Source organism: Carcharodon carcharias, chromosome 4, assembly GCF_017639515.1.
Source record: "Carcharodon carcharias isolate sCarCar2 chromosome 4, sCarCar2.pri, whole genome shotgun sequence".
NCBI classification, from domain to species: Eukaryota; Metazoa; Chordata; class Chondrichthyes; order Lamniformes; family Lamnidae; genus Carcharodon; species Carcharodon carcharias.
Genome location: NC_054470.1, coordinates 124,220,248 through 124,248,194, shown reverse-complemented (window position 1 = coordinate 124,248,194; position 27,947 = coordinate 124,220,248). Strand labels below are relative to the sequence as shown.

Below are 27,947 nucleotides of genomic sequence, written 5' to 3'. Positions count from 1 at the left end.
GGTATTTTGACTACTTCAGCCTTAAGTATTATGATCCCCCTAAAGACTGATAATTAACTTTTAAAAAGAAGTATGAATTTTCTAGTGACCTATGCAAAGGATCACATAACAAGATTCCACTTTCTAAGACTTTTTCTGTAACAAACAAGTTAACATCAACATTGACTAAACACTACTTAGTAGGCAACTGATACACCAAACTATACAGAGAAGGTATTCCTTATTAACTTTTTAAAATGACCAAAAACCCCATGCCACATTTATTCATTACACCACACTCTTAGCAGAAATATGGCCTTGCAGATTCAAGTCCAAAGCCCTCGCGGCATTTCAGCAAGCTCCCTTCTCTCAATCGCCTCTGGATGAGTCTTCCAGTGACCTTTTCAAACAGAGTCTTCTTCACTCAATCTTCTGAACATAATCAAATGGACTTCCAGCGGCAAGATCCACTTCTTCACAGGATTGCATTGAAACTTTGGATTAGACTTGAAGAGTTAATGGGGCACCTGTCTCCACCACACACTTAGGCAGTGCATTCCAGATGCTAACCACTCGCTGCATAGAAGCGGTTTTCCTCATGTCGCCTTTGGCTGTTTTGCCAATCATTAAATCTGTGAGCTCTGGTTCTTGACCCTACTTCCATGGATAACAATTTCTCACTGTCTAATCTGTCAAACATGATCTTAGAACACCTTTATCAAATCTCCCCTCAACATTCCCTTCTTCAAGGAGAGCCGCCCCAGCTCCTTCAATCTATCCACATAATTGAAGTCCCTCATCCCTATAACAATTCTTTTTTCTGTACCCTCTCTGAAGCTTTTACATCCATCTTAAAATTTGGCGCCCAGAATTGGGCACAACACTCCAGTTGAGACCGAACTAGTGTTTTATAATCGCTTATCATAACTTCCTTGCTTTTGTACTCTATTCCTCTGTTTATAAAACCTATGATCTCATATGCCTTATTAACAGCTTTCTCAAACTGTCTTGCCATCTCCAGTGATTTGTGAGCATATATCCCTAGCAACCTCTGTTCCTGCACCCACTTTGGACTTGTACCCTTCAGTTTATATTGTGCCTCTGTTATTCCTATCAAAATGTATACTTCACACATCCCTGCTTTAAATTTAATTTGTCGTGCCCCCCGCCCATTCCACCAGCCTCTTTAGGTTTTTCATCGTTTTTCTCTCCGTTCACAATGCATCCAAGTTTTGTGTCATCTTCAAATTTTGAAATTGTGCCCCATGCATCCAAGTGTAAATCATTAATATATATCTTGAAAAGCAGTGGTCTTAATACCAATCCCAAGGCACATCCCAGTGTATACCTTCCTATAGTCTGAGGAAACATAAATTCACTGCTCTCTGTTTCCTGTCACTCAGCCAACTTCATATCCATGTCACTGCTGCTTTTGTTCCAACTTTTCTGGCAAGCCTATTATGTGGCATTTACTTAAATGCATTTTGGAAGTCTATGTATAGCACATCAATTGCATTACCCTCATTAATATTCTCTGTTACCTCATCAAAAGCTCAATCAAGTTGCTTAAGCACAATTTTCCTTTAACAAATCTGTGTTGACTTTCATTAATGAATCTACACTTGTCCAAGTGACTGCTCATTTGGTTGTGGATTATAGTTTCTAAAAGTCTTTCCACCACTGAGGTTAAACTATTGTAGTTGCTGAGACTATCCTTGCACCTTTTTTGAATAAGGGTGTAGCATTTGCTATTCACCAGTGCTCTGGGATCATCCGTTTCTATGGAGGATTGGAAGACAATGGCCAGTACCTCTGCAATTTCCACCCTTACTTTCCTCAGAATCCTCCGGTTTACCTGATTCAGCCAGGAAACTTGTCAGTGATAGCCAGTCTTTTAATTCCTCTTCTTTATCAATATTTAGTCCATCCAGCTACCTCCACATTCACTATGACTAGAGCAGCATTATCATCTTTGGTAAACATGGATGCAAAGTGCAGTAAAATCTTTATTATTGGGCATGCACGGGGAATGGGTGGTGCCGGTTTATCAAAAATGCTGGTTAACGGAGAGTTCCAATTACCAAAGGAACATAGTACAATATTTGTCATATGAACTAGTATGCAAGCACTCAGGAATTAAAGAACAGTATTCTTTTTACTTCTAATCTTCAGCAGTGAATTAAAGCATAAATTGAAGTATAAAATAACACAGCCTACAGGTATTGGTTCTAGGTAACTTCAGTAATTGTTTCTGGCTGGTTAAGTGATGATTCGTATTAGGGGAACATCAGAAATTCCATTTATTGGAGAATTCCAGTTGATAGAGTGCCGGATAACACTCAGTTTACTGTACTTGTTTTGTACCTCAAGCATGCCCTCTGCCTCCAGGCATAGGTTCAATTTTTGATCCCTAATCAGTCCGACCCCTCATTTATGACCCATTTGCTACGGAGAAGCCTATAGAAGACTTTTGGATTCCTGCTTATGTTAACTGCTATTCTTTTCTCATTCTCTCTCTTTGCCTTTCTTTTCGCTTCCCCTCTGAAGTTTCTATATTCAAACAGACAGAGGTACAAGAAGCACTAAATTTGAGATATCAACTATATATTTCCATGTTCAGTTTGCATTTCACTTGTGTTGTCAAACTGACATCTGTTGTATGCATCTTTTTAGTGCTTCATCCTGCCCTCCCATCCTTTTTGTAATCCAGGGAGCTCTGGCTTTATTTGCCCCACCTTTCCTCCTCTTAAGAATGTACCTCGATAGTATCCGAATCATCTCTGGTTTAGAAGCAGCCCTTTGTTACATTACATTTTGTCTGCTAACCTTTCTTTCCAAATTATCTGGGTTAGATCAGCTCTCAAAAATTGAAATTGACCCTTTTCCAATTAAAGGCGGGACTTTCCTCTCCTCCCAGTAGTGGGAATCGTGGCGAGCAAGGAGCAAAATTTTGTAGGAAGTCAAAAATCAGTTTCCTGATGTTGGGAAATTAGTTTGGAATCTTGTTCTCCTGACTTTCATGGTGGTTTAAAGGCAGTTCGAGTGTCCCACAGAACTACATTGGGAACCCATTTGTATATCATGAATGTTCATTAAAAGGCCAACAGACTGAAATCTTACTTCCCCCTCCAAATTGAGTGCCCCGCCAGTGGGAACTTAGAATGTTACGTTTAACAACTGTACGTAAGTGGCATGCACCTGGCAAGGTTTCCTTCTTCCTGAACTTTCAGGTCAGTTGATTCTGCTTTCACATTCTTGGGGACCGCTCCCAGGCACTAGTAGCCAAAGCTGTGCCATGGCTGGAAACGTGTGCAGGTGAAGCGGCATAAAATGGTGGACTGGGGGCTGGGCAGGGGAAGCAGGCAAAGGCTGGAAGTGGGGTGAAAGTGTGTCCAGGAAAGATGGGTGAGGTGAGGGTGGGAGTGTCTTAGAGGGCTGGGTTTGTGGTGTCAATGGTGGGGTCCTGTGGGGAGAACTCAGGGTACTGGTGGTAGGATGGGACAGTGACAGTCAGAGGGGAATGTGGGATGCTGTAGGGTGGGAGGTTCAGGGTGTGTCTGGCAGGTGTAGTTGCCATTGTGTGGGTCATGAGGAGGCACAAGAAAGCTAGCATGGATAATGGGGGTGGGCAGGGTCAGGGTGTGCATGGGGACGGTAATGGGTGTGGGCTGCAAGGGGAGGAAAGGCGTGTGCAGATGGATTAGTGATATGCTGCTGGAGAAATGGTGCATGACAACGCACTCGACGTAAAACTGTGATGCGTCGAAGTGAGAGGAGGATGGGTGGAGTTTAAGGGCAGCAAGGTCACCCTAATCATCATGAGGAAACTGTATGAGAACAATGCTCTATTGTGAATCTCTTCAGTGGTGAAGCCCACACAGCAGCAGGTTTGTTTCAGAATCATGGGTCTCAGAACATCGAGACCCCAGCAAGGTCTGGTGCTGCCGCTCAGTGTGAGCTACTTGCCATTGGCTGTAGTCAGAGACAGGGATGAAGGGAGCATGAGAGGTGGATGCCTACAAGGGACATGGCTGGCGGTGGCAAGCCACCACCTCAATCCTCCTGGGTGAATAGCTATGGCTGATAAGGGGCCATGCAATTGGTATTCCATGCTGCTGAGGCAGTGGTCTCTTTATAGAGTTCTGAGGGTAGTGGAGCCAAGTGGACAAGTGTCAGCATGAAGCTTTTGCACATGGCTCTCATTGCCTTGCTCAAAGAGCATTGTCTCCATTCACATTCGTGTATGAATGGAAGGAACACCCTTCTCTGGTCCTCCCAGATATCCTTTACCTGGAAAGGGTGACAGCAGCAGCATCATTAACAAGCCTGATGAGTGACTCTCCCTCGCCCAAATGATGTCTGCCTGGGATTTAAGGCTGACATGGTCACATATTATGTGCCTTTGCTGATGGCACAGATGTGGAAATATAGGCTACTCTCTGTGGTGAGATCGCGTGGGAATCAATGCAACTGAAGTTCCAGATGGGAGCTTTTGGTGGGGTTTGGGAGTGAGGGGAACCATGTTTGACCCTTGAATGCATGCTGAATGTTGCGTCACTTGCATATCCATTGAATCCATGAGACTTAGAGAAAGAATAAATGACAATATATTTATGAAAGTGCCAAGTATGTAAAATAAATGTACACCTGCGCCACCTGTGTGCATTTAATACTTTTTCATTTTTTGAACCCGACCAATATGTCTAGGTGCAGCTCCGACATCTGAAGTAGAGGTGAAGGCAGCTTGCAGACTGCCATGCCCTGTTGCCTAAGATGACTTTAGCAGGCATCCTCTGGAGGCCCGAGCCCTTGAGGTCTCCGGCCTGCGAGGGGTCTCTTGCCTTGGCCTGACCTGTTGGAGGAGGTGGGGTCACTGGAAGAGGGAAGTTGGAGCAACAGTACACCCTTAAAGTGTCCTGGTTGGATGCCCCCAGGATGCCTGGCTGGCACTGCACCTCCCTGTGAGCGCCCAATGACTCCTTGAAAAGAAAGGGGTGCCTGGAGGAAGGTCAAGATGACCTGTCCCCCTCTTGCCTAGCCACTGCTGGATCCCGTCCATGGCTACAAGGATGGGGGGTGGCTCCAAGTGCAAATCCGGCAGAAACTTGCATTCTTCTGGACTTGGGTCTGCACGGCAGCCACCACCCTTCCTATGGAGACTTTGATGCATTCGCATGCTGGAGCCGCAACACCAGAAAGAAGTTGGATGGACTTCTTCATCCCCCGTCCCATTCTATTGATGGCCTCTGACAACTCTGCTGGATGTTCCCTGCCTGTCTTTGCATCTTCAACATTTGTCCTAGGGCTACTTCCAGAGGCTCGTCATTGGACATGGACTCTGCAGGGGCCTGGTCTCTAGCAGTCTTCCCAGTGCCAGAGATTCCCACTGTCACTGCGCCTGCTTGCTGTGGACCCTTGTCAGTGAGGTGATCACCAGACTGTGAACCCGAGCCTACACACCTAGGGCCCATTGACGTGGGTGTAATGTGCTGATGGAGGGTACAGATGAATGCAGTGACAGCTCTACAGGTGCGGGACCCTATTCTTCCTCCTCATCTGAGGTTGGCTGGGGCTTCCTCTTATTGCTGGTATCTGGAATGGAGAGAAGAGAGAATTAGTGATTAACTAGGCTGGTTCAAACTTCACACATCACTCAACAGCATTGTCTGCATGCTGCCGATGCATAATGGATGCTTTGTCATTGGGCAGTTGGAGGAGGCCAACCTTGCCTTCCATGCAGGCATGGTCATGTCAGTATCCTGGCCTGCCAGCTCTGCAGTCTGCTGCTCGAATGCGGTTGAGGTTCCTGAACTCTGGGGTCCCACCTCTGGTCTTGTCTCTCTCCCTGCTGTTGTGGTCCATCTTGCCCTGCATAAAGACAGATGGATTGAGTGTGAACACTCAATGAAAGAGCAGTTCAGAAGCTTGCATGCCTGCTGTGTGCACTGAGCTCTTCCCAGTGAGGGATTAAGACCGCTTTGTGCAGGGTCCTGCATGAGATGATAAGCGTTAAGTGGCTCTGACATATTGAGTGCCAATGTTCCATCTGCTGTTCTTTTGTGACATCCCTGTGGACTCTAACTTTTAGACTGCCTGATGCCCTTATGAGAGTGTGAGTTTGCAGTGAATAGAAGTTTGACTTACCCAGGTGGAACGGATGAAATCATTCATTCATTTCCTGCATTGCATGGTAGTCCTTCTTTGGACCCCATGGGCGTTCACCTCCCTGCCAACCTCCTCCCAGGCTGCCGTGGTCAGACGGGTTGGCCTCCTGCTCCCATCGCTTAACAGGAGACGTCCCGCTTTTCCTCGACTGCCTGGAGGAGAATATCCAGGGCGGCATCACTGAACTGTGGGGCTCGGGTTAGTGCCGCCTTCTTGACCTTTTTTATATATGTGATGCAGAAGTCCAGGCCTGCAGTGTGTGAATGACTGTCCGGGTGCCACTTAAATTTGGCACCCAGACATCGAAGCCTGTGAGGTGACGGTGAAGCAAATGAGTCGCTGCTTGCTGGAAATTCAACGTGCTCCTCGTGAATGCATAATGAATAATCTGAAAGATGAAATATTGGGCATGAAAATCTGCCCCGCTGTCCAGCAAGAATCATGCATGCTGATTTTCCTGCCCGCCACCGCACTTAGTCTTGCAAAACAGAAAATTCCGCCCTAAGTATTTTTTACTTCAAATTAAGATTGCTCCTTGTCCATTTCCATAGCCAACCTAAATCTTATGATACTGTGATCACTGTTCGCTATATGTTCCCTGACTGACTCTTGACCCTCTTGACCCACCTTATTGCCCAGGATCAATGCCTCCTCCTTCGTTGGATTGGAAACCTACTGGTCATGAAAATTCTTCTGAACACAATTCCAGAAACTCTTCTCCCTCTCTGCACTTTATAGTATTTTATCCAAAATTATGTTAGGATTATTGAAGTCCCTCATTATCCTTACTCCATAGTTCTGTTCGTCTCTGTAATGCACCTATACTTTGTGGCTAGAATCACCAGATACCATGAGGAGTATGTTTGCAAGCTGACTCTTTGACTTTAATAATACAGGGAGCTGAAGTTACTTACAGCGCACTTAATGATGATATAGCTAAGTTCAGCTAAATTGGCACAGAAACCTCCTGCTGTCTGCACAACGATTGATTGTAAAGAGACTTTTGAGGGGAAAGGAGGTGAAACATTTGTCACTGACAACAAAACTCTGCCCTATTCCAGTAGGCACAGTAATGACATGGCTAGTCTAGTTCAGCTTTTGAGAAGTGACAGTCCTTGCCCCTTTGCTCCACACCCTAAAGTTGTTGATAGAGGAACACTATTGATATCTTGAAAAGAAATACTGGACTTGCTCTTCTTCACATGATAATTTCTTGGAACATGTTTATTGCCACTTGTCAATCTAACTGTAAATAGCTGATACTGTAGATTGCTAGACTGTTTGTTGCACAATTTTTATCTGATTAATATCGTCTAAGATCATTTTTTTTTGTACATGTTAAAAGGAGAGCAGAGAAATCCATTTTAATGCAAAATCAAAGATTTCAGGTGGGCAGCTGACCGGTGGCAGGTCAATGAGGCTAGGGGGTTAAAATTGCTTGGACTTGATACTGTTGTGATTGGGTCGCGGCTTGCCAGTGCCCCACCTGACCTGTCTGCTCACCCGATCCATGCTCTCAGTCCAAATTGGGGTTGCTGTATTGTCCCTTGTCCAAAAAGGGATGGTCTGTTGGTATACTGTATATCAACAGTGCTCTATAAAGTTCTCCAGGCTAGTTCTACTTGTAGCTTACTGATTTTATTTACTCGGGATTAGCTAATGAATAGTTCTTGTTTTTTACTTTTGTAACTAAGAGATTTAAATTTTCTTAAAAAAAAACAAGAACAAAAAAGTTGTGTGTTTTGGTAAACTTATTGTACTTCCATTGAGAGTCTGCATCCTCTCTGGCGCTTCCCCTTCATAGCCACCCTCTCCCCCTCTCCTCACAGGAATCTTCATAGACAGCACAAGGGAGGACAGAAACAGCATGGTGGAAGTTTTTGGATACGAACATATGAAGAAGGAGCAGGAGTAGGCCATTCAGCCTCTCGAGCCTGCTCCGCCATTTAACAAGATCTTGGCTGACCTGATAGTAACCTGAAATCTGCATCCCACCCACCCCTAATAACCTATCACCTCCTTGCTTACCAAGCACCTACCCACCTTGGCCTTAAAGAAATTCAAAGACTCTGCTTCCACCACATTTTCAGGAAGAGAGTGTTCCAAAGATGCACGATCCCTGACTGAAAAAGAATTTCGCCTCATCCCTGTTTTAAATGGGCGACCCCTTATTTTTAAACAGTGATCCCTAGTTCAAGATTCTTCCACAAGAGGAAACATTATCTCCGCGTCCACCCTTTCAAGACCCCTCAGGATCTTATATGTTTCAGTCAAGTTACCTCTTCCTCTTCTAAACTCCAACGAATACAAATCTAGTCTGTCCAACCTTTCCTCATGAGACAATCCACCCATTCTAGGTATTAGCCTGGTAAAGCTTCTCTGAACTGCTTTCAATGCATTTACATCCTTCCTTAAATAAGGTGATCAATACTGTACACGGTACTCTAAATGTGGTCTCACGAGTGCCCTATACAACTGAAGCATAACCTCCCAACTTTTGTATTCAATTCCCCTCTCAATAAAAGATAACATTCTACTAGCTTTCCTAATTACTTAATGTACCTGCATATGAGCCTTTTGTGATTCATGCACTAGGACACCCAGATCCCTCTGCACCTCAGAGCTCTGTAATTTCTCACCATTTAGATAATATGCTTCTCTCTTAATCTTTCTGCTAAAACGGACAATTTCACATTTTTCCACATTATACTCCATTTGCCAGACCTTTGTCTATCACTTAACCCATCTATATGTTTTTGTAGCCCCCTTATGTCCTCTTCACAACTTACTTTCCTACCTATCTTTGTGTCATCAGCAAATTTGGGTCTTAAAAGGAGTGGCTGGTGAGATAGTCGATGCATTGGTTTTAATTTTCCAGAACTCCCTAGATTTTGGGAAGGTCCGATTAGGTTGGAAGTTTATTCCATTATTCAAAAAGAGAGGGAAACAGAAAGCGGGAAAGTACAGGCGTGTTAGCTTCCCTTCCATCCCACAAGACCATAAGACATAGGAGCAGAAGTTAGGCCATTTGGCCCATCGAGTCTGCTCCGCCATTCAATCATGGCTGATAAGTTTCTCAGTCTCCTGCCTTCTCCCCGTAATCTTTGATCCCCTTACCAATCAAGAACCTATCTATCTCGGTCTTAAATACACTCAATGACCTGGCCTCCACAGCCATAGGTTCACCACTCTCTGGCTAAAGAAGTTTCTCCTCATCTCTGTTCTAAAAGGTCTTCCCTTTACTCTGAGGCTGTGCCCTCGGGTCCTAGCCTCTCCTACTAATGGAAACATCTTCTCCACGTCCACTCTATCCAGGCCTTTCAGTATTCTGTAAGTTTCAGTCAGATCCCCCCATATCCTTCTAAACTCCATTGAGTATAGACCCAAAGTCCTCAAACGTTCCCCATATGTTAAGCCTTTCATTCCTGAGATCATTCTCGTGAACCTCCTCTGGACCCTCTCCAGGGCCAGCACATCTTTCCTGAGATACGGGGCCCAAAGTTGCCCACAATGTTCTAAATGTGGTCTGACCAGAGCCTTATAAAGCCTCAGCAGCACATTCCTGCTTTTATATTCTAGTCCTCTCAAAATAAATGCCAACATTTCATTTCCCTTCCTAACTACCGACTCAACCTGCAAGTTAACCTTAAGAGAATCCTGGACTAGGACTCCCAAGTCCCTTTGCACTCCAGACTTCTGAATTCTCTCCCCATTTAGAAAATAGTCTATGCCTCTATCCTTTCTACCAAAGTGCATGACCTCACACTTGCCCACGTTGCATTCCATCTGCCATTTCTTTGCCCATTTTCCTAACCTGTCCAAATCTTTCTGCAGCCTCCCCTCCTCCTCAATACTACCTGTCCCTCCACCTACCTTTGTATCATCTGCAAACTTAGCCAGAATGCCCTCAGTTCCTTCATCTAGATCATTAATGTATAAAGTGAAAAGTTGTGGTCCCAACACTGACCCCTGAGGAACTCCACTAGTCACCGGCTGCCACCCTGAGAAGGACCCTTATCCCTTCAACCCCTTCATCTAAGTCATTTATATAAATTGTAAACAGTTGAGGACCCAGCACTGATCCCTGTGGCACACCACTCGTTACATCTTGCTAACCTGAAAAAGACTCATTTATGCTTACTCTTTGCTTCCTGTTAGCCAGCCAATCTTATATCCATGCCAATATGTTACCCCTATTCCATGAACTTTTATGTTCCACATTAACCTTTGATGTGGCATTTTATCAAATGCCTTCTGGAAATCTAAGTACGGTACATCCACCAGTTCCCCTTTATCCACAGAACATGTTACTTCCTCAAAGAACTCCAATAAGTTGGTTAAACACAATTTCCCTTTCATGAAACCATGCTGACTCAGCCTGATGACCTTGAGCAAACTATTGGGATTAAAGGGGGACAAGTCCCCAGGACCTGATGGCCTACATCCCAGGGTCTTAAAGGAAGTGGCAGTAGAGATAGTGGATGCATTGGCTATAATATTCCAAAATTCCCTGGATTCCGGAAAGGTTCCAGTGGATTGGAAAAATGGTAATATAATGCCCTTATTCAAAAAGGAGGGGAGGCAGAAAGTAGGAAACTATAGACCAGTTAGTTTAACGTCTGTCGTTGGGAAATTGTTAATGAGATCATTAATTACTCCAACTCATTGCACAATAGCAGGTCTAGTATAGCCTGCTTTCCGGTTAGCTCCAGAACATGCTGTTCTAAGAAATTATTCCAAAAGTACTCAATGTACTCCTTACCTAGGCAATCTTTGCCCATCTGACTTTTCCAGTTTATATGTAAATTAAAATCTCACATGATTATCGCCGTGCCTTTCTGACAAGCTCCAATTGTTTCTTCCTTTATGCTCAGTCCTACCATGTGGTTGTTGTTCGGGGGCCTCTACACAATTCCCACAAGTGACTTTTTTCTTTTTCATTTCTCATCTTTACCCAAACTGTTTCCACATCCTGGTTTCTTGAACTTAGGCCATCCCTTTCTATTGGGCTAATACCTTCATTAACCAATAGAGCCACCACTTCACCTTATTTTCGCTTCCTGTCCTTCCTCAATATCCTGTACCCTTCAATATTCAGGTGTCAATCCTGCACCCATGTCTCCGTAATGGCTATCAAATTGTAAGTATTTATTTCTATGTGCGCTATCAGTTTATCTGTTTTGTTTTTGAGTGCTACGTACATTCAGATTCAGATCTTTTAGTTTAATCCTTTTTATAACCACTAGTTTCATCTGTTGATTTACTGTTATATTTGCACTGTCTATCCCTTCCTGTCACAGTCTTTTTTTCATTTCCCAGAATAATACCTTTCTGTTTTGTCTTTTCTCTGCTCGTTGGTTTACCACACCTTCCCTTATTTAATCCCTTGCCCCCACTATTTAGTTCAAAACCCTCTCTACTTCCCTAGTTCTGTGGCTCGCAAGACCACTTGTCCCAGCATGATTTAGGTGTAGGCTGTCCCAAAGGTACAGATCCCACTTTCCCCTGTGCCCCAAGATCCGGAACCCACTTTTCCCACACCAGATTTTGAGCCACACATTCATCTCCCTAATCTGATTTGTCCTATGCCAATTTGCATATGACTCAGGTAACGATACCTATTTTTGCTTTTCTTTCTCCCACCAAGGGAAGCTGCATAGTTTCTTTTCAGTGCCATTTTTGCACATCATGACTGAGAATTGGAGGTCACTTGTGACTCCTTTTATTTTATTATTCTGAGTTTTGGAATTCCAATGCACAGTGCTATTGGATCACCTCGCAGGAAGTGTTTATGGCTTTTTCCACTTTTGATCAATTGAGTTCTAAGTTTTTTTAGGTAAATTACCTTCACCTGCTACCCAGCAGTATACTGTCCACAGAATATGCACAAGTGTCAAATATAGCAATGTTTTTTCATCTTAAGTACTGCATCTAAAATTGTGGTGACTTCATAAAATGTAAGCATTTGTTTTCTGAATAAACTATAATATAAGGTTACTGTAAGAAATTGTATTATAATCCTACTAAATATATTTGAGCAGTGCAGTGCTATTATAGAACGTCTGAAATGAGTTGTGGATTTCCTGCAGTGTATGTTATTTGCTGCTTTTATTGTTCCCATTTGTCAAGCTAGCAATCTATTCACATAAGACCATAAGATGTAGGAACAGAAGTAGGCCATTCAGCCCATCGAATCTGCTGCACCATTCAATGAGATCATGGCTGATCTGATAATACCCAATTCCACTTCCCTGCCTTTTCCCCATAACCCTCGATCCCCTGATTAAAAATCTGTCTATCTCAGCCTTGAATATACTTAATGACCCAGCCTCTACAGCTTTCTGCGGTAAAGAATTCCATAGATTCGCTACCCTATGAGAGAAGAAATTCCTCCTCACCTCTGTCTTATATGGGTGACCCCTTACTCTGAGATTATGCCCTCTAGTCCTAGACTCTCCCACAAAGGGAAACAACCCAGGGCATCTACCCTATCAAGCCCCCTAAGAATCGTATATGTTTCAATAAGGTCACCTCTCATTCTTCTAAACTCCATTGATTACAGGCCCAACCTACTCAACCTCTCCTCATAAGAAAATCACTAAACTGTAAGAAATTGTATTATAATCCTACTAAATATATTTGAGCAGTGCAGTGCTATTATAGAACGTCTGAAATGAGTTGTGGATTTCCTGCAGTGTATGTTATTTGCTGCTTTTATTGTTCCCATTTGTCAAGCTAGCAATCTATTCACATAAGACCATAAGATGTAGGAACAGAAGTAGGCCATTCAGCCCATCGAATCTGCTGCACCATTCAATGAGATCATGGCTGATCTGATAATACCCAATTCCACTTCCCTGCCTTTTCCCCATAACCCACGATCCCCTGATTAAAAATCTGTCTATCTCAGCCTTGAATATACTTAATGACCCAGCCTCTACAGCTTTCTGCGGTAAAGAATTCCATAGATTCGCTACCCTATGAGAGAAGAAATTCCTCCTCACCTCTGTCTTATATGGGTGACCCCTTACTCTGAGATTATGCCCTCTAGTCCTAGACTCTCCCACAAAGGGAAACAACCCAGGGCATCTACCCTATCAAGCCCCCTAAGAATCGTATATGTTTCAATAAGGTCACCTCTCATTCTTCTAAACTCCATTGAGTACAGGCCCAACCTACTCAACCTCTCCTCATAAGAAAATCACTCCTTACCCAGGATCAACCCAGTGAACCATCTCTGGACTACCTCCAATGCCTGTATATCTTTCCTTAGATAAGCAGACTAAAACTGTTCACAGTATTCTAGGTGTGGTCTAACTAGTGCCTTGTATAGTTTTAGCAAGACTTCCCTATTTTTATACTCCATTCCCTTTGAAATAAAGGCCAACATTTCATTTGCCTTCCCTATAAGCTGCTGAACTTGTATGCTAGCTTTTTGTGATTCAGGCATGAGGACCCCCAAATCCCTCTGTACTGCAGCTCTCTCTAGTCTTTCTCCATTTAAATAATATTCAGCTCCTCTATTCTTCCTGCCAATGTGCATAACCTCACATTTTCCCGCATTCCGTTTTTGTGTCTTTGTAGCGGTTTGTTACAATCTTCAGCCAGAAGTACCGAGTAGATGATCCATTTCAGCCTCCTCCGGAGGTTCCCAGCATCACAGATGCCAGTCTTCAGCCAATTCAATTCACTCCACGTGATAGCAAGAAACGGCTGAAGGCACTTGGATACCACAAAGGTTATGGGCCCTGACAACATTCTGGCAATCGTACTGAAGACTTCTGCTCCAGAACTTGTCGCTCCCCTAGCCAAGCTGTTCCAGTACAGCTACAACACTGGCATCTACGCGGCTATGTGGAAAATTGCCCAGGTATGTCCTGTACACAAAAAGCAGGACAAATTCAACCTGGCCAATTACCGCCCCATCAGTCTACTCTCGACCCCATCAGTAAAGTAATGGAAGGGGTCATTAACAGTGCTATTAACCAGCACTTGCTTAGCAATAACCTGCTCACTGGTGTCCAGTTTGGGTTCCACCGGGGTCACTCAGCTCCTGACCTCATTCCAGTCTTGGTTCAAACAAGGACAAAAGAGCTGCACTCCCGAGGTGAGGTGAGAGTGACTGCCCTTGACAACAAGGCAGCATTTGACCAAGTGTGGCATCAAAGAGCCCAAACAAATCTGGAGTCAATGGGAATCGGGGAAAGCTCTCCACTGGTTGGGGTCATACCTAGCACAAAGAAAGATGGTTGTGGTTGTTGAAGGTCAGTTATCTCAGCTCCGGGACATCACTACAGGAGTTCCTCAGGGTAGTGTCCAAGGCCCAACCATCTTCAACTGCATCATCAATGACCTTTCTTCCTTCATTAGGTCAGAAGTGGGGATGTTCGCTGATGATTGCACAATGTTCAGCACCATTCGTGACGACTCAGGTACTGAAACAGTCCATACCCAAATACAGCAAGGCCTGGAAAATATCCAGGCTTGGCTTAAAAGTGGCAGGCAATGACCAACTCCAACAAGAGAGAATCGAACCATCGCCCCTTGATGTTCAATGGCATTTCCATCAACGAATCCCCCACTATCAACATCCTGGGGGTTACCATTGACCAGAAACTGAACTGGACTAGCCATATAAATACTGTGGCTACAAGAGCAGGCCAGAGGCTAGGAATTGTGCGACAGGCAACTCACCTCCTGATTCCCCAAAGCCTGTCCACCATCTACAAGGCACAAGTCAGGAGTGTGATGGAATACTCCCCACTTGCCTGGATGAGCGCATCTCCATCAACACTGAAAAAGCTAGACACCGTCCAGGACAAAGCAATTTGCTTGATTTGCACCACATCAACAAATATTCACTCCCTCCACCATCGAAGCGCAGTAGCAGCAGCGTATACCATCCACAAGATGTACTGCAGGCATTCACCAAGGCTCCTTATACAGCACCTTCCAAACCCACGACCACTACCACCTAGAAGGACAAAGGCAGCAGATAGATGGGAACACCACCACCTGGAGACTCCCCTCCAAGTCACTCACCATCCTGACTTGGAAATATATCACCGTTCCTTCACTGTCGCTGGGTCAAAATCCTGGGACTCCCTTCTTAACAGCACTGTGAGTGTACCTACACCACATGGACTGCAAGCGGTTCAAGAAGGCAGCTCACCATCACCTTCTCAAGAGTAACTAGGGATGAACAATAAATGTCGCCCAGCCAGTGAAACCCACATCTGTGAATGAATTAAAAAAAACAATTAAATTCCATCTGTGTCATGAAGCTATTAATATATGCAATGTTTTGAAAAATATTTTTCTTCGAAAGTAGAGGTTTAGTCTGTGTATTAATTGGATTAAAGCCAGCTAGTGTGGGTGCTTTGATGTGTACTAGTTTTGATGTGTAAGAGAGAAAGTTGCATTTTTTGAATAGCGCTTTCAAGAAGTAGGGTGAAAACGGATACTTAACGGTTGAATTGTTAGAGAGGTTTAGTTCAGAGGTTGTTGACACAATGGGAATTAACTTTCAATGGGTTGAGGTAGGTATAGTGACAACCATTTTGGGTGTGCACAGCAGAGGCAATGTGAGATCAAAAGGCTGCTGTAAGCCTCCAACTGGCTCCACAGGAACCTAAGTGAAAAAACTTTATTTTGAATTTGTAAGGTGAAAATGCTTTGCCTGGTGTTTGGTTACGTCTATGGGTGATAATTATTATATTTATTTCCTCTCCCCCTTTTTCCCCTTGATTACTTAATGTTGTTGGAATGTTAATAGTGTCTTCTACTTTGAAGACTGATGCAAAGTATTTGTTCAACCCCTCTGCCATTTCCTGGTTCCCCATAATTATTTCTCCATCCTCATTCTCTAAGGGGCCTATATTAACTTTGGCCTATCTCTTTTTTATATAAGCTATTACTGTCCATTTTTTTATTACTTGCTGGTTTACTCTCAAAATTTACTTTCTCCCTCTTTATTATTATTTTGCTCATCTTTTGTTGGCTTTTGAAACTTTCTCAATCCTCTGGCTTACTACTAATCTTTTCCGTCTTGTATTTTTTTCTTTCAATTTGATACTATCCTTAACTTCCTTGGTTAACCATGGTTGGTTTATCCCCTTCCTAGAATCTTTTTTTCCTCACTGGGATGTATCTTTGTTATGAGCCATTAACTATTTTGTTAAACATCTGTCATTGTTCATCAACCATCTTTTCTGCTAAAATCCTTTCCTAGTCCACTCCAGCCAACTCTGCCCTCATTCCTTTGTAAGTACCCTGATTTAAGTTTAGCATAGTTGTTTCTGAGCCAAGTTTCTCACTCTCAAACTGAATGCTAAATTCTACCATGTTATGGTCACTGTTTCTTTGGGGATCTTTCACTCTGAGATCAGTTTTTAAACCTGCCTCACTACACTTTACCAGATCCAAAATAGCTTGATCTCTGTTTGGACCCACAACTTATTGTTCTAGAAAACTGCCCCGAATACATCCTATGAATTATTGCTTGTGACTACCTCTGCCAATTTGTTTTTCCCAATTTACATGAAGATTAAAGTCACCCATGATTAATGTACTGCCCTAATTTTTACATGCCCTCATTATCTCCTGATTAATTCTCTGTCCTGCAGTATAGCTACTGTTAGGGGGTCTATCAATTACTCCCACCAGTGTTGTCTACCCCTTGTTATTTCTTAGCTCCACCCACATGGATTCTGTATCTTCTAATCCCAGATCATTTCTTTCTATTGTACTTATTCCATCTTGTACTTACAAAGCTACCTCACCACTCTTTCCTTCCTGCCTGTCCTTTTGAAAAGTCACATATCCTTGGATATTTAGTTCCCAGCTTTGATCTCCTTGTAACCTCTGTCTCCGTAATGTCTATAAGATCATACCCATTCACCTCTATTTGTGCCATTAATTCATTCATTTTATTCCGAATACTATGTGCATTTACGTAAAGAGCCATTAACTTTGCCCTTTTACCATTTTTTTCCTCTTTGACCCTATTTGATGTTTTTTTTTATGTTTGTACACTCTGGGTATCATTACGTAATTAGCTGCCCTGTAGTGATGCCATATCCTTTTGCTTTGTAAGCCTCCATATACCCTCTCCAAAACCCTCCCCCCATCTTAATTTAGTTCAAAGCCCTCTCTACGGCCCTAGTTAATCGATTTGACAGAACACTCTCCCCAGCATGGTTCAAGTGAAGCCCGTCCCACTGGAACAATTCCCTTCTACCCCAGTACCGGTGCCAGTGCTCCATGAACATAAATCCATTCCTCCCACTCCAACCTTTGAGCCACACATTTAATTCCTTGACTTTATTTACCCTATGCCAGTTTGCCTGTGGTTCAGGCAGTAGTCCCAAGATTATTACCTTGGAGGTTCTGCTTTTTAATTTAGCTCCTAACTGTTGAAATTCTTTCAGCAGAACCTCATTTCTAGTCCTATCAATGTTGTTGGTACCAACGTGGATGATGACAACTGGATCTCTCCCCTCCCACTCCAAGTTCCTCTCCAGCCCTGAGGAGATATCTTTAACCCTGGCACTGGGCAGGCAACTTTGGGACTCACATTCACGGCTACAGAGAACAGTGTCTATCCCCCTAATTATACTGTCCCCTACCACTGCTACATTCCTAATTCCTCCCCTCACTTGAGTGGCTCCCTGTACCACGGTGCTGTGGTCAGTTCGCTCACCTCCCTGCAGTCCCGCTCTCATCCACACAGCTTGCAAAAACCTTAGAGAATTGCAGGGGCCGAGGCTCCTTGAACACTACCCCCTTGGGTCCCCATACCTGCCTCACCTGCATTTACACCATCCTGTCCCTGATCACAGACCATATTTGAATTACCTAATCTGAGGGATGTGACTGCCTCCTGGAGCAAAGTGTCCAGGTAAATTTCCCCCTCCCTGATGTAGTGCAATGTCTGCAGCTGGGATTCCAGCTCATCACCTCGGATCCGAAGTTCCTTGACCTGCAAACGCTTACTACAGGTGCTTGCTCTGGTTCACCTTGGTGTCCAGCAGCTCCCACACATCACCCATCCTGCCATCACTATCGTATTTTATTTAATTTAGTAATTAACTAACCTAGTATCCCTGCTCTTTACACTTTATTGTTATTAATTTTTGTTACGCCAGTATCGATCTTATATTTATACTAAGAAAAATAGAAAAAAAAAGGCTAGAGACCTAAATACAAACTAAAGACCTTACTTTTACTTTAAGTAATAGAAACACTCACCAATCGGCTGGTTTCCCTGCACTCGCGCCATGTTTTGGTTTGTGACGTCACTCTGCCACTGGTCTCACATGACAGTCTCCCTGTTCTTTTTTGAAATGAAGTCACCCTGCTCTTTTTAAAATGAAGTCTCCTTGCTCTCCCTGCTCTTTTTAAAATGAAACCTCTCTGTTCTCCCTGCTCTTTTTAAACCTTATTACTATTTTCACAGTAGGGCACTTTCACACAGAAAAGCGTGCATTCCATAAGTTCTGTCCTTAATACAATCAATTGGTATTTACATTTTTTTATTGTAGGAGATTTTCTTTGAGGCTTGGAGTTCTAACCGCCCTTTGGTTTTTACTTTTATTGTTTGTCCTTGGATTTTGTTAATAGCCCCCTTTCCTCCTGTGAATTCTTAATAAACAAAACTGCCCTGCTTTATGGTTTTAACAAAATAGTGGCAATTGCCCTCATCCAGGCAAGTGATGAGAATTCAGTTTCATTCCTGACTTTACCTTGTTGGTGTTGAAAAAACATTGAGGGGAAAGGAGGTGAAACATTTGTCCCCGGCTACTAAACTGTGCCCTACTCCTGTAGGCATAGTAGTGACATGGTTAGTCCTGTTCAACTTTTGGCTGGTGATGGTCCTTGCCCTTCCACCACCGCCTCCCCGCCCCCCCCCCCACCTAACCCCAAGGTTGTTGTTAGGTGAAAGCCACTGAATAGAAATGCTGGACCTGCTCGTTTGCACATGGATCATTGTTTGTCACTTATTTATTGCCACTTATCAGCCTAACTGTAAGTAGCTGATACTGTACAGTGCTAGACTGTTTATTATATCATTTTGGTCTGCTAAATGTTGTTTACAGTTGATTAGTATTTGTAGATATTTTATTTTAACGTTTTACACAGAATCAGTATCGATTTGAAGGAACTGGTTTTCCAACAATCCCACAGCTTATGGAACATCACTACACTACAAAGCAAGTAATAACAAAAAAATCAGGAGTGGTGCTGTTGAATGCTGTTGTTAAGGTAGGAAATTCAGATGATTGGATTTTATATTTCACTTTTAAATTACTGATGTCTTTGTGAAATTAGTTGACTTAAGGCAGCATTCAAAAATGTGCATAATTTACCGATCATTCAATGTTGTGCTGTTTTAATTGCTAAATGTTCTAATTCCATCTGGTATCTGCTATTGAAGCAAGATTTTTTTTCTTGAACAACTTTGACCCATGTCATATTGCTATCTGAGTACACAGTAAAACAGGACTGTCTGCATGCAATCTGTCCATGAATTTGAAATATCAAACCTAGATTATGCCCTCGCACCTTGCTATGACCTGAATAGTTTGAACCTTCTTTGAGGTGGTCATATGGAGCGCATCATAACCAGTGTAAAATTTGGGCATTTAATGGGATTGGGAATTCAGTGCAGGGGGAAGGAGGAGCTCCTTTTTACCTCAAGCACATGTCATGGTCCATTTAACAGGTAAATATTTAACCACCTGTAGTTTAAAGTAGATGATGTAATTAGTTTAAAAAAAAACTAGAAGCTAAGTTAGTTATATACAAAACTTGAAGTAAATAAATAGAAAAAGTTGAAACTGCAGCATGGGAGTATTTGCGGAGAGCACCTGGTCAATCACGTCTGCTGTGTCTGCACCTCGAGGAACTTCAGTTCAAAGGTGTTGAGCTGGTGTCTGAGGTGCAGACATTGTGGGCATCAAGGAGGCAGGGTAGTTCCCTAGATACTTTAATCTAGGAGACAGTCACACCCCTTATGCTATTTCATGGCCAGGAGCAGGAGGGTGTGACCGAGAGTCAGGCATAAGGGGACTGCAGGAGCAGTGCTGGGGGAGCTTTCGCCTTTGCCCTTATCCAACAGGGATGAGGTTCTTACTGCCTGTGTTGATGAGAGCAAAATACACAGGGTGGATGAGCAAACTGATTTCAAGGAGGGAGGAGTAAAAAGGGATGTTGTAATGATTAGGGACAGTATTGTCAAGGGTATGGTACTGTTCTTTGCATTTGCAACTGGGAATTTTGAAGCTTATGACGGTTGCCTAATGCCAGGATTAAGGATATTTCTTTGTGGCTGGAGTAGAACATGGCGTGGAAGGAGGAATATCCAGTTGTTGTGGCCCGTATAGAAGCCAGCGACATAAGTAGAATGTGAAATGACATTCTCGTGAGGACGTTTGTGAAGCTAATGTCCAAATTAATAAGCAGAACCTCAAAAGTAAACATTTGTAGATTACTGCTTAACCCATCTGCAAATTGGTATAGGTCAGACTGAAGAGCTGACTGATTGACACTGAGTGATGTGGAAGACTGGTTTTGATTCATGAGACACTGACGCCAGTACTGGGGAAAGAGGCAATTGTTCTGTTTGGATGGGCTCCACCTAAACCAGGCTTGGACCAGTGTCCTGCAAAATTGAATAACTGTAGATGGGGCTGAGGTCAGGTGAAGGGAGATTTACAGATCAAAAGAGATAAGTCAAGACCATGGAGGAGTGTAGCAATTTGGGTAAAGATAATTGGCATGACAGGAAGGGGCAGAGTTTAACAGGGGTAATAGTGCAGCAATGAATAAAGTCAAATCAGGAAAAAATGTTAAGTTATGGTTAAAGGCATATCTGAATGCACAAAGCATTTGTAGCAGAATAGACGAATTAATGGCACAACTAGAGATAAATAGTTTGATCTAATGACAATTACAGAGACATGATCGCATACTGACCAAAGTTGGGACCTAAATATTCCATGGTACTCTGTTTCCAAAAGACAGACAACATGGAAAGGAATGGGGTAGCCCTGATAATAAAGTGAGTGATGTTCTTGACTTAGAAGAGCAGGAAATAAAATCAGTATAGGTGGATATATGAAATAACAAGATACAGAACACTGCTGGGAAGGGGTTATCAGCCCTTTGACAGAAGCTGTACTGTTGGATAGAGTATTAGTCAAGAAATAAGAGGATCTCTAATAAAAACAATGTAATAATTGTGGGAAACTTCAATCATCTTTTAGACTCGACAAATCAAATTAGCAGAAGTAGTTTGGGAAAGTACAAGATTAAAAGAAGAGACTTATAATATTGCCAAGAAGAGTGGTAAACTTGAGAATTGAGAAAGTTACAGAAATCAGCAAAAGGATCAAGAGGGAGAAAATAGAATATGAGAGTAAATGAGCAAGAAATATAAAAATAGATTTTAACAACTTCTACAAGTACTTAAAAAGGGTAGAGAGCAGCAGAAGTAAATGTAGATCCCTTAGAGACAGCATAAATTATAGTGGGGAATAAGGAAATAGAGACATTGAACAGATATTTTGTATCTGTCTTCACAGTTGAAGACACAAAAAACAGACCAGAAATAGTGGGGAGCCAAGGGTCTAATGAGAATGAGGGCTTAAAATAAATAATATTAGTAAAATAAAAAGCACTGGAGAAATTAATGGGACTAAGATCCAGCAAACACCCTAGATGTCTAAAAGAGGTGACTGCAGAATTGGTGGATGCCCTGATGGTGATATTCCCAAATACCTTAGCTTCTAGAACAGTCCCATTGGATTGGGAAATAACAAATTTACAGGAGGGAGAGAGAAAACAGTTAACTATAGATCAGTTAGCCTGGCATCACTTGTCCATAAAATGCTGGAATTGATTATTGAATTATGAGTAAGTGGTAACAGAGTATTTACAAATATGATTGGGCAGAATCAACATAGTTCTCTGAAAGGAAAATCATGTTTGTCAAATGCATTCAACTTTTGTGAAGGTATGACAAGCCAAGATATATTTGGATTTTCGTAAGGCATTTGATAAAATGGAAGGTTGATGCATAAAGTAAGGGCTCCAAGAGTTTGGGGTAATATAGCATGAACAGAAGACTGATTTAAGGTCAGAAAACAGAGAAGGAATAAATGGGTCATTTTGAGCTTTGCAGGCTTGCACTGGTGAGGTGCCACAAGGATCACTGCTGGGACCTCAGCTATTAACAATCTACATATACCTATATTTGTATATGACTTGGATGATAGGACTGAGTGTAATATATCCAAGTTTGCTGACAATACAAAGCTAGGTGGGAAAGTAAAGTGCGAGGAGGGCACAGAGTCTGCAAAGGGATATGAATAGCTTAAGTGTGTGAACAAGGTGGCAGATGGAGTGTAATATGGTTTGGTTTTTCAATTTGGCAGGAAAAATGAAAAAACAATTTTTTTAAGTAGTAAGAAACTATTATTTAGTGCTGGTGTTCAGAGGGATTGAAAAACAATCTACTTTTGAAACTAGCTTTCAGGTTATCTTCAACAGTATTCTAATGCCCCAAGATACAAATCTTTGCATTTGTAGCATCTGCACCACTTGCCTGAGACTGTCATTGCTAACGGGTTTAAAGGTTGCTCATTGACTTTGGGGTGAACTCGTGAGCATACCAATTCCTCCTTGTTCTAGCAGTTCAAGCATAAGGCTGTAAGGTGACTTTTAACATTTTTAAAGTTTGTTTTAATTTAGAAGCAACACTGATATCATATCCAAATCCGTCCCATGAAAAAATGTTCAAAATCCCAAAATGTGATATGCTTCTGACAACTTACTTTCCATTCAATAGTGCCAGTACTTGGTATCACGAGCAATGGGCCACCAGAATGCCTTTGCATATAAATCAACTGAATGATAAGTTATCACAATTGTAGATTTGCAATATTTTTTAGGTTCTTGATAGGTTTTGACAACAATAGGAATATGTACTTATGAATATTCTGGTAAAATGTCAGTCAGGACCCTGCCATTCAAAGGAAATTTGATCTTTGTCCACTTAGCATGTAACCAGATAGACTAGAAATTGGTGATTATGAAATGATGAACGCCTAACATGTTTGTGTAGCATTCCTTTGTTTGGACTTTTAACCAAAGTAAAAGAAAAGCTTTCTTCTTCAATTTAATGTTTATCCACTGATATTAACTGAGATTCTTGGCTGATGTGCTTGTTATTATCATTTTAAATTTAATTATTTCTTTGGAATTTAGCTATTTTGCTACCTAAATATATTTATCATTGCTTTTGAAAAGCACTTGTTATTTCAATGTTTTCCCACAGGCGAGCTTTAAAAGGAAGCTGTCATAATGATTTTGCGGTTACAGTACAATGCTGATGTAATTTATTTTATTTAATTGTCAGAATTTTAGTCTTAATTGACTTCAATATGTTATTAATGAAGCATTATAGTTTGGTATTAAATAGCATGGGAGTGGGTAATGGAGGAAGAATAAGTTCTGTATTATAACATATTTTGTCGTTTAAATAAACAGAAAATCACTTAGAGCTAGATTAACCATTCTTCACAAGCTTGTGAGAAGATATATTAACATTTATGTTGAACATTGCTTCACAAAAACATTTTGTAGTGCAGTTTATTGGACATCAGTTTTGTTGATGTGTTCATACTTCTGGTTGATAAGCTTCTAACGTAAAACAACTTGCATCGGATTTTTGGGATTCAGAGGAATATAATTGTATATCTAATGATTCAGAGTTGATTACCGTTCTCAAAAGATTCAAGTTAGCTAGAATTAAATGGAGTGGGCTGCATGTGAAAGATAATAGCCCTAAATTTCTGGGAGTTTGCACAGAAATTACTCAAATTTACACCGGTTGCTGTGCCAATCTTGTAGACAGGAACTTGCACCCAAGATTCCTGTATAGGTCATGCTGGAATGTAAAATCGGGTGTAAAACAAACAGAAATGCAGCACTGTTAATATGGGTAAAAGTGAGTGGCAGCTATCTTCTGTCTTGGCTCTCAGACTTTCTTTCTCAGCTGCTCCTTTTCCTTTTCCATTATTATACTGATTGTGAAAGTGATTCAAGCTGCTTTGGTCAGCTGAACATATGACAGGGAAGCAGGAACCTTAATTTTTTTTTGTGCCCTGTGACTGAGAGCACTTTGGTTACATGTAATGCTGGTCTCACTAAGAAAAATTCCGAAATACCATGAGGCAAATTGCTATTGATCTGCAGAAAACTCAGTTAGACCATTATCAGGTGACTGGACTGTGCTACACTTAACTTTGCAGGTGCAAACTTATGCCAGTGCATTATCTGCATAAATTGAAGAAACTCACATAAGGGTGGAGCTTTGTAAATGAGCAGCAAAGGTTTTGGCAGATATACCTGGCAAGTGGCATAAATGATTGAGGCACTAGTGAGACCCACATCTGAAGTACTGTGTACAGTATTGGTCACTTTATTTAAGGAAGAATTTAAATGCGTTGGAAGCAGTTCAGAGAAGGTTTACCAGACCAATACCTGGAATGGGCAGTTTAATCTAAACCAAATTCTCGGTGTAGCATCTATTAAGTGAAATGCAACAATAATTCTTGAATTTACGCATCTAACTAAGTCTGAAACTTGGCTTTGCAAAAATGTAAGTCTAAGAATAATTTGTCTTTTATGTTAACTCCATGCCAATCTTTAATATGCTTTTTATTTAAATATATTTAGTTCTTTGTGTCATGGTGCAAATGAAACACCGATGAATTCTTTGAATTCAGTGAAAAGTGAAAATCCATGGAAAATCTCAAGTGACATGATCTGTACCGTTATAGTTGACCAGCATATTTTCAGACAGTGGGCAACCATGCAAGGAATGGGAAGACAAATGTGCCTCTGAAGTAAATCTTCATTCTTCAGATTTGAAATTGTGTACATTACCAGTGGATACTTCCTTGAACAGTCATCAATAACAATCCATTGATAAATTTGTGAATGTTGATCCAGTTTAAAAAAAAGCTTACAATATTTTTAATGGTTGGAACTTGCATATGCATTGCATGTATGTTGGGAAAACAATTTATAATATCTACCTCTGGGACTTTCTGCTTTCTCAGTTTTTGTCATGGAGCATAAGTATGGTTGGGTGGAATACCATGGGTGCTGAATATTGTATCTCGAAAGCCAAGGTCAGAAATTAGAAATCTTGTGGTGAGTAACTCACCTCCTGATTCCTCAAAGCCTGTCCACCATCTATAAGGCACAAGCCACGAGTGTGATTGGAACTTCCCACTTGCCTGGATGAGTGCAACACTCGAGAAGCTCAACACCATACAAGAAAACACATCCTGCTTGATTGGCACCCTGTCTACCACATTAAATATTTGCTTCATCCTTCACCAGCACACAGTGGCAGCAGCGTATACCATTTACAAGCCAGGGCTCCTTCAACTGCATCTCCCATACTTGTAACCTCTACCACCTAGAAGAACAAATACAGCAGACATGACACATCACCACCTGCAAATTCCCATCTAAGTCACACATCAAGCTGACTTGGAAATATATCGCTGTTCCTTCACTGTCGCTAAGTCAAAATCCTGGAACTTCCTCTCTAATGGCACTGTGGGTTTACCTTCACCACATGGATTGCAGTGGTTCAAGAAGGTGGCTCACCAGCACCTTCTCAAGGGCAATTAGGGATGGCAATAAATGCTGGTCTTGCTATCCTATGAACGAATATAAAAACTAAATCCCTTTTGGATGCAACCTCACTAAACATTTTTCTAAACATTCAACACTAATCCATAATATAGAGTGTAAATAGCATGTATTGGTAATCAAAATGTTTGTTACATGGTGGAGCTCTGCCCCACCAACCCCCATCCTCCAGGACAGTATCCAGGTTTGGGCTGACAAATGGCAAGTAACAATCCTGCCACACAAGAGCCAGGCAATGACCATCTCCAATAAGAGGGAATCTAACCATCGCCCCTTGATATTTAATGGCACTGTCAAAGCTGAATCCCTCACGATCAACATCTTGGGAGTTACCATTGACCAGAAACTGAACTGGACTAGCTATATAAATACTATGACTTCAAAAGCAGGTCAGAGGTTAGGAATCCTGTGGCGAGTATCTCACCTCCTGACTCTCCAAAGCCAGCCCACTATCTACAAGGCACAAGTCAGGAGTGCGATGGAATATGCTGCACTTGCCTGGATGTGTGCAGCTCCAACAACACTCAAGAAGCTTGACATCAGCCAGGACAAAGCAGCCCACTTGATTAGCACACTACCTACTCCCTCCACCACCGATGCACTGTGACAGCAGTGTGTATTATCTACAAGGTGCACTGCAGGAACTCATCAAGGCTCCTGAGATAGCACCTTCCAAACCCATGACAACTACCGTCTAGAAGGACAAGGCCAGCAGACATATGGGAACACCACCATGTGGAAATTCCCTTCCAAGCCACTCACCATTCTGACTTGGAAATTTATCGTCCTTCACTGTCACTGGGTCAGAATCCTGGAACTCCCTCCCTAACAGCACTGTGGGCGTACCTACACCACATTGACTGTAGTGGTTCAAGAAGGCAGCTTATCATGCCCTTCTCGAGAGCAATTAGGGATGGGCAATAAATGCTGACAAAGTCAGTGATGCCCACATCCCCATGAATAAAGAAAAAACTCTCACCTCTGAAACAGACGATCATGAAATCTTGAGCCATGTAATCAAAGTTGACACTTAAAGTGCAAGACTTTATGCATTGCTAGTGGTACCGTCTTTTAAAGGAGATGTTGAACCAAGGACCTCTCTGCTCTCTGAAGTGGACTTGGCTTCGTCTGAAGAAGAGCCAAGTTTTCCTGGTATCCTACCTACCAAATCACTATTATTAAAAATAACAAAATTATCTGATAATTTTTCTTATTGACTTCTGTGTCCCTGCTGTGTGCAAATTAGACCATCGGAAATCCAGCAATGCTGCTGAATCCTCTGGTTTTTTCTGCCTGACTGCCATTGTCCTTGCTAAACGAGATAAACTCATGTGCAAGCTGGAACATAGCATCTTTGAACACCTTGATATCCCTGCTGTATGCAAATTGGCTGCTGTCTTTTCTCCTGCAAACAGTGCTGAATGGGAGAGGGCAACTGTCTTGAAAACTGGGGTGGCTGTCGGGAAGGTAGATTGGTGGCTTTTGACTGTGGAGGCTTGCAGCATTCTCGGAGGACAATGTGCCTCAATGTTGAAGGGGCTAAGATTGAAACACTGCCTACCACCTCCTAGTGGTGCGAGTGTTTTGAGGAAGCGTGTCTCTCTGAACTCACCTCAAATGACAGTGGTGCCTCTCATTCTCCCTTTTTGTTGTTTCCCCCACAGGTCAAACATCAGCAGCAGAAGCCAATAGCCCCGAAGGAGTCTTGCTAGCCTACGCACCAGCACAGCACAGTTACATGCACCTCATATGCGCGACTCAGCTGTAAGGGATCCAAACACTGGTGAGAGCTGATCAGTCACAAGACTAGATGTTGAAGACTGAAAGGGAGCAGGACTCTGGCACTCGGAGGAGTGCTGGAGGTGACCTATATGCTGAGCGCCGTCTGATAATGAGCCTCTGGAGTCATCTTTCAGGCAGCAGATACTTTACGTACAGTGCGTGGCACATGGAGATCTGGCAGAGATTCCAGAGGGGATGCGTGCATTGGCATGGATATTGGAGGAGTCCATCCAGACCATGAATACTGCAACTCTTCAGAATGCAGGGCATCCTTCATTGAGAGACTGGCA

At 42.4% G+C, this 27,947-nt stretch overlaps 1 protein-coding gene across 2 annotated transcripts in view; it reads left to right on the top strand.

Moving 5' to 3' along the window:
* Positions 1-27,947, top strand: part of fer (fer (fps/fes related) tyrosine kinase) — a 416,238-nt gene that overhangs the window by 199,247 nt on the left and 189,044 nt on the right. For both annotated transcript variants that reach the window (XM_041185738.1, XM_041185739.1), the window contains exon 12: positions 19,285-19,407. In XM_041185738.1, the coding sequence (XP_041041672.1) occupies positions 19,285-19,407 (123 nt within the window). The remainder of the gene's footprint in view (positions 1-19,284; positions 19,408-27,947) is intronic.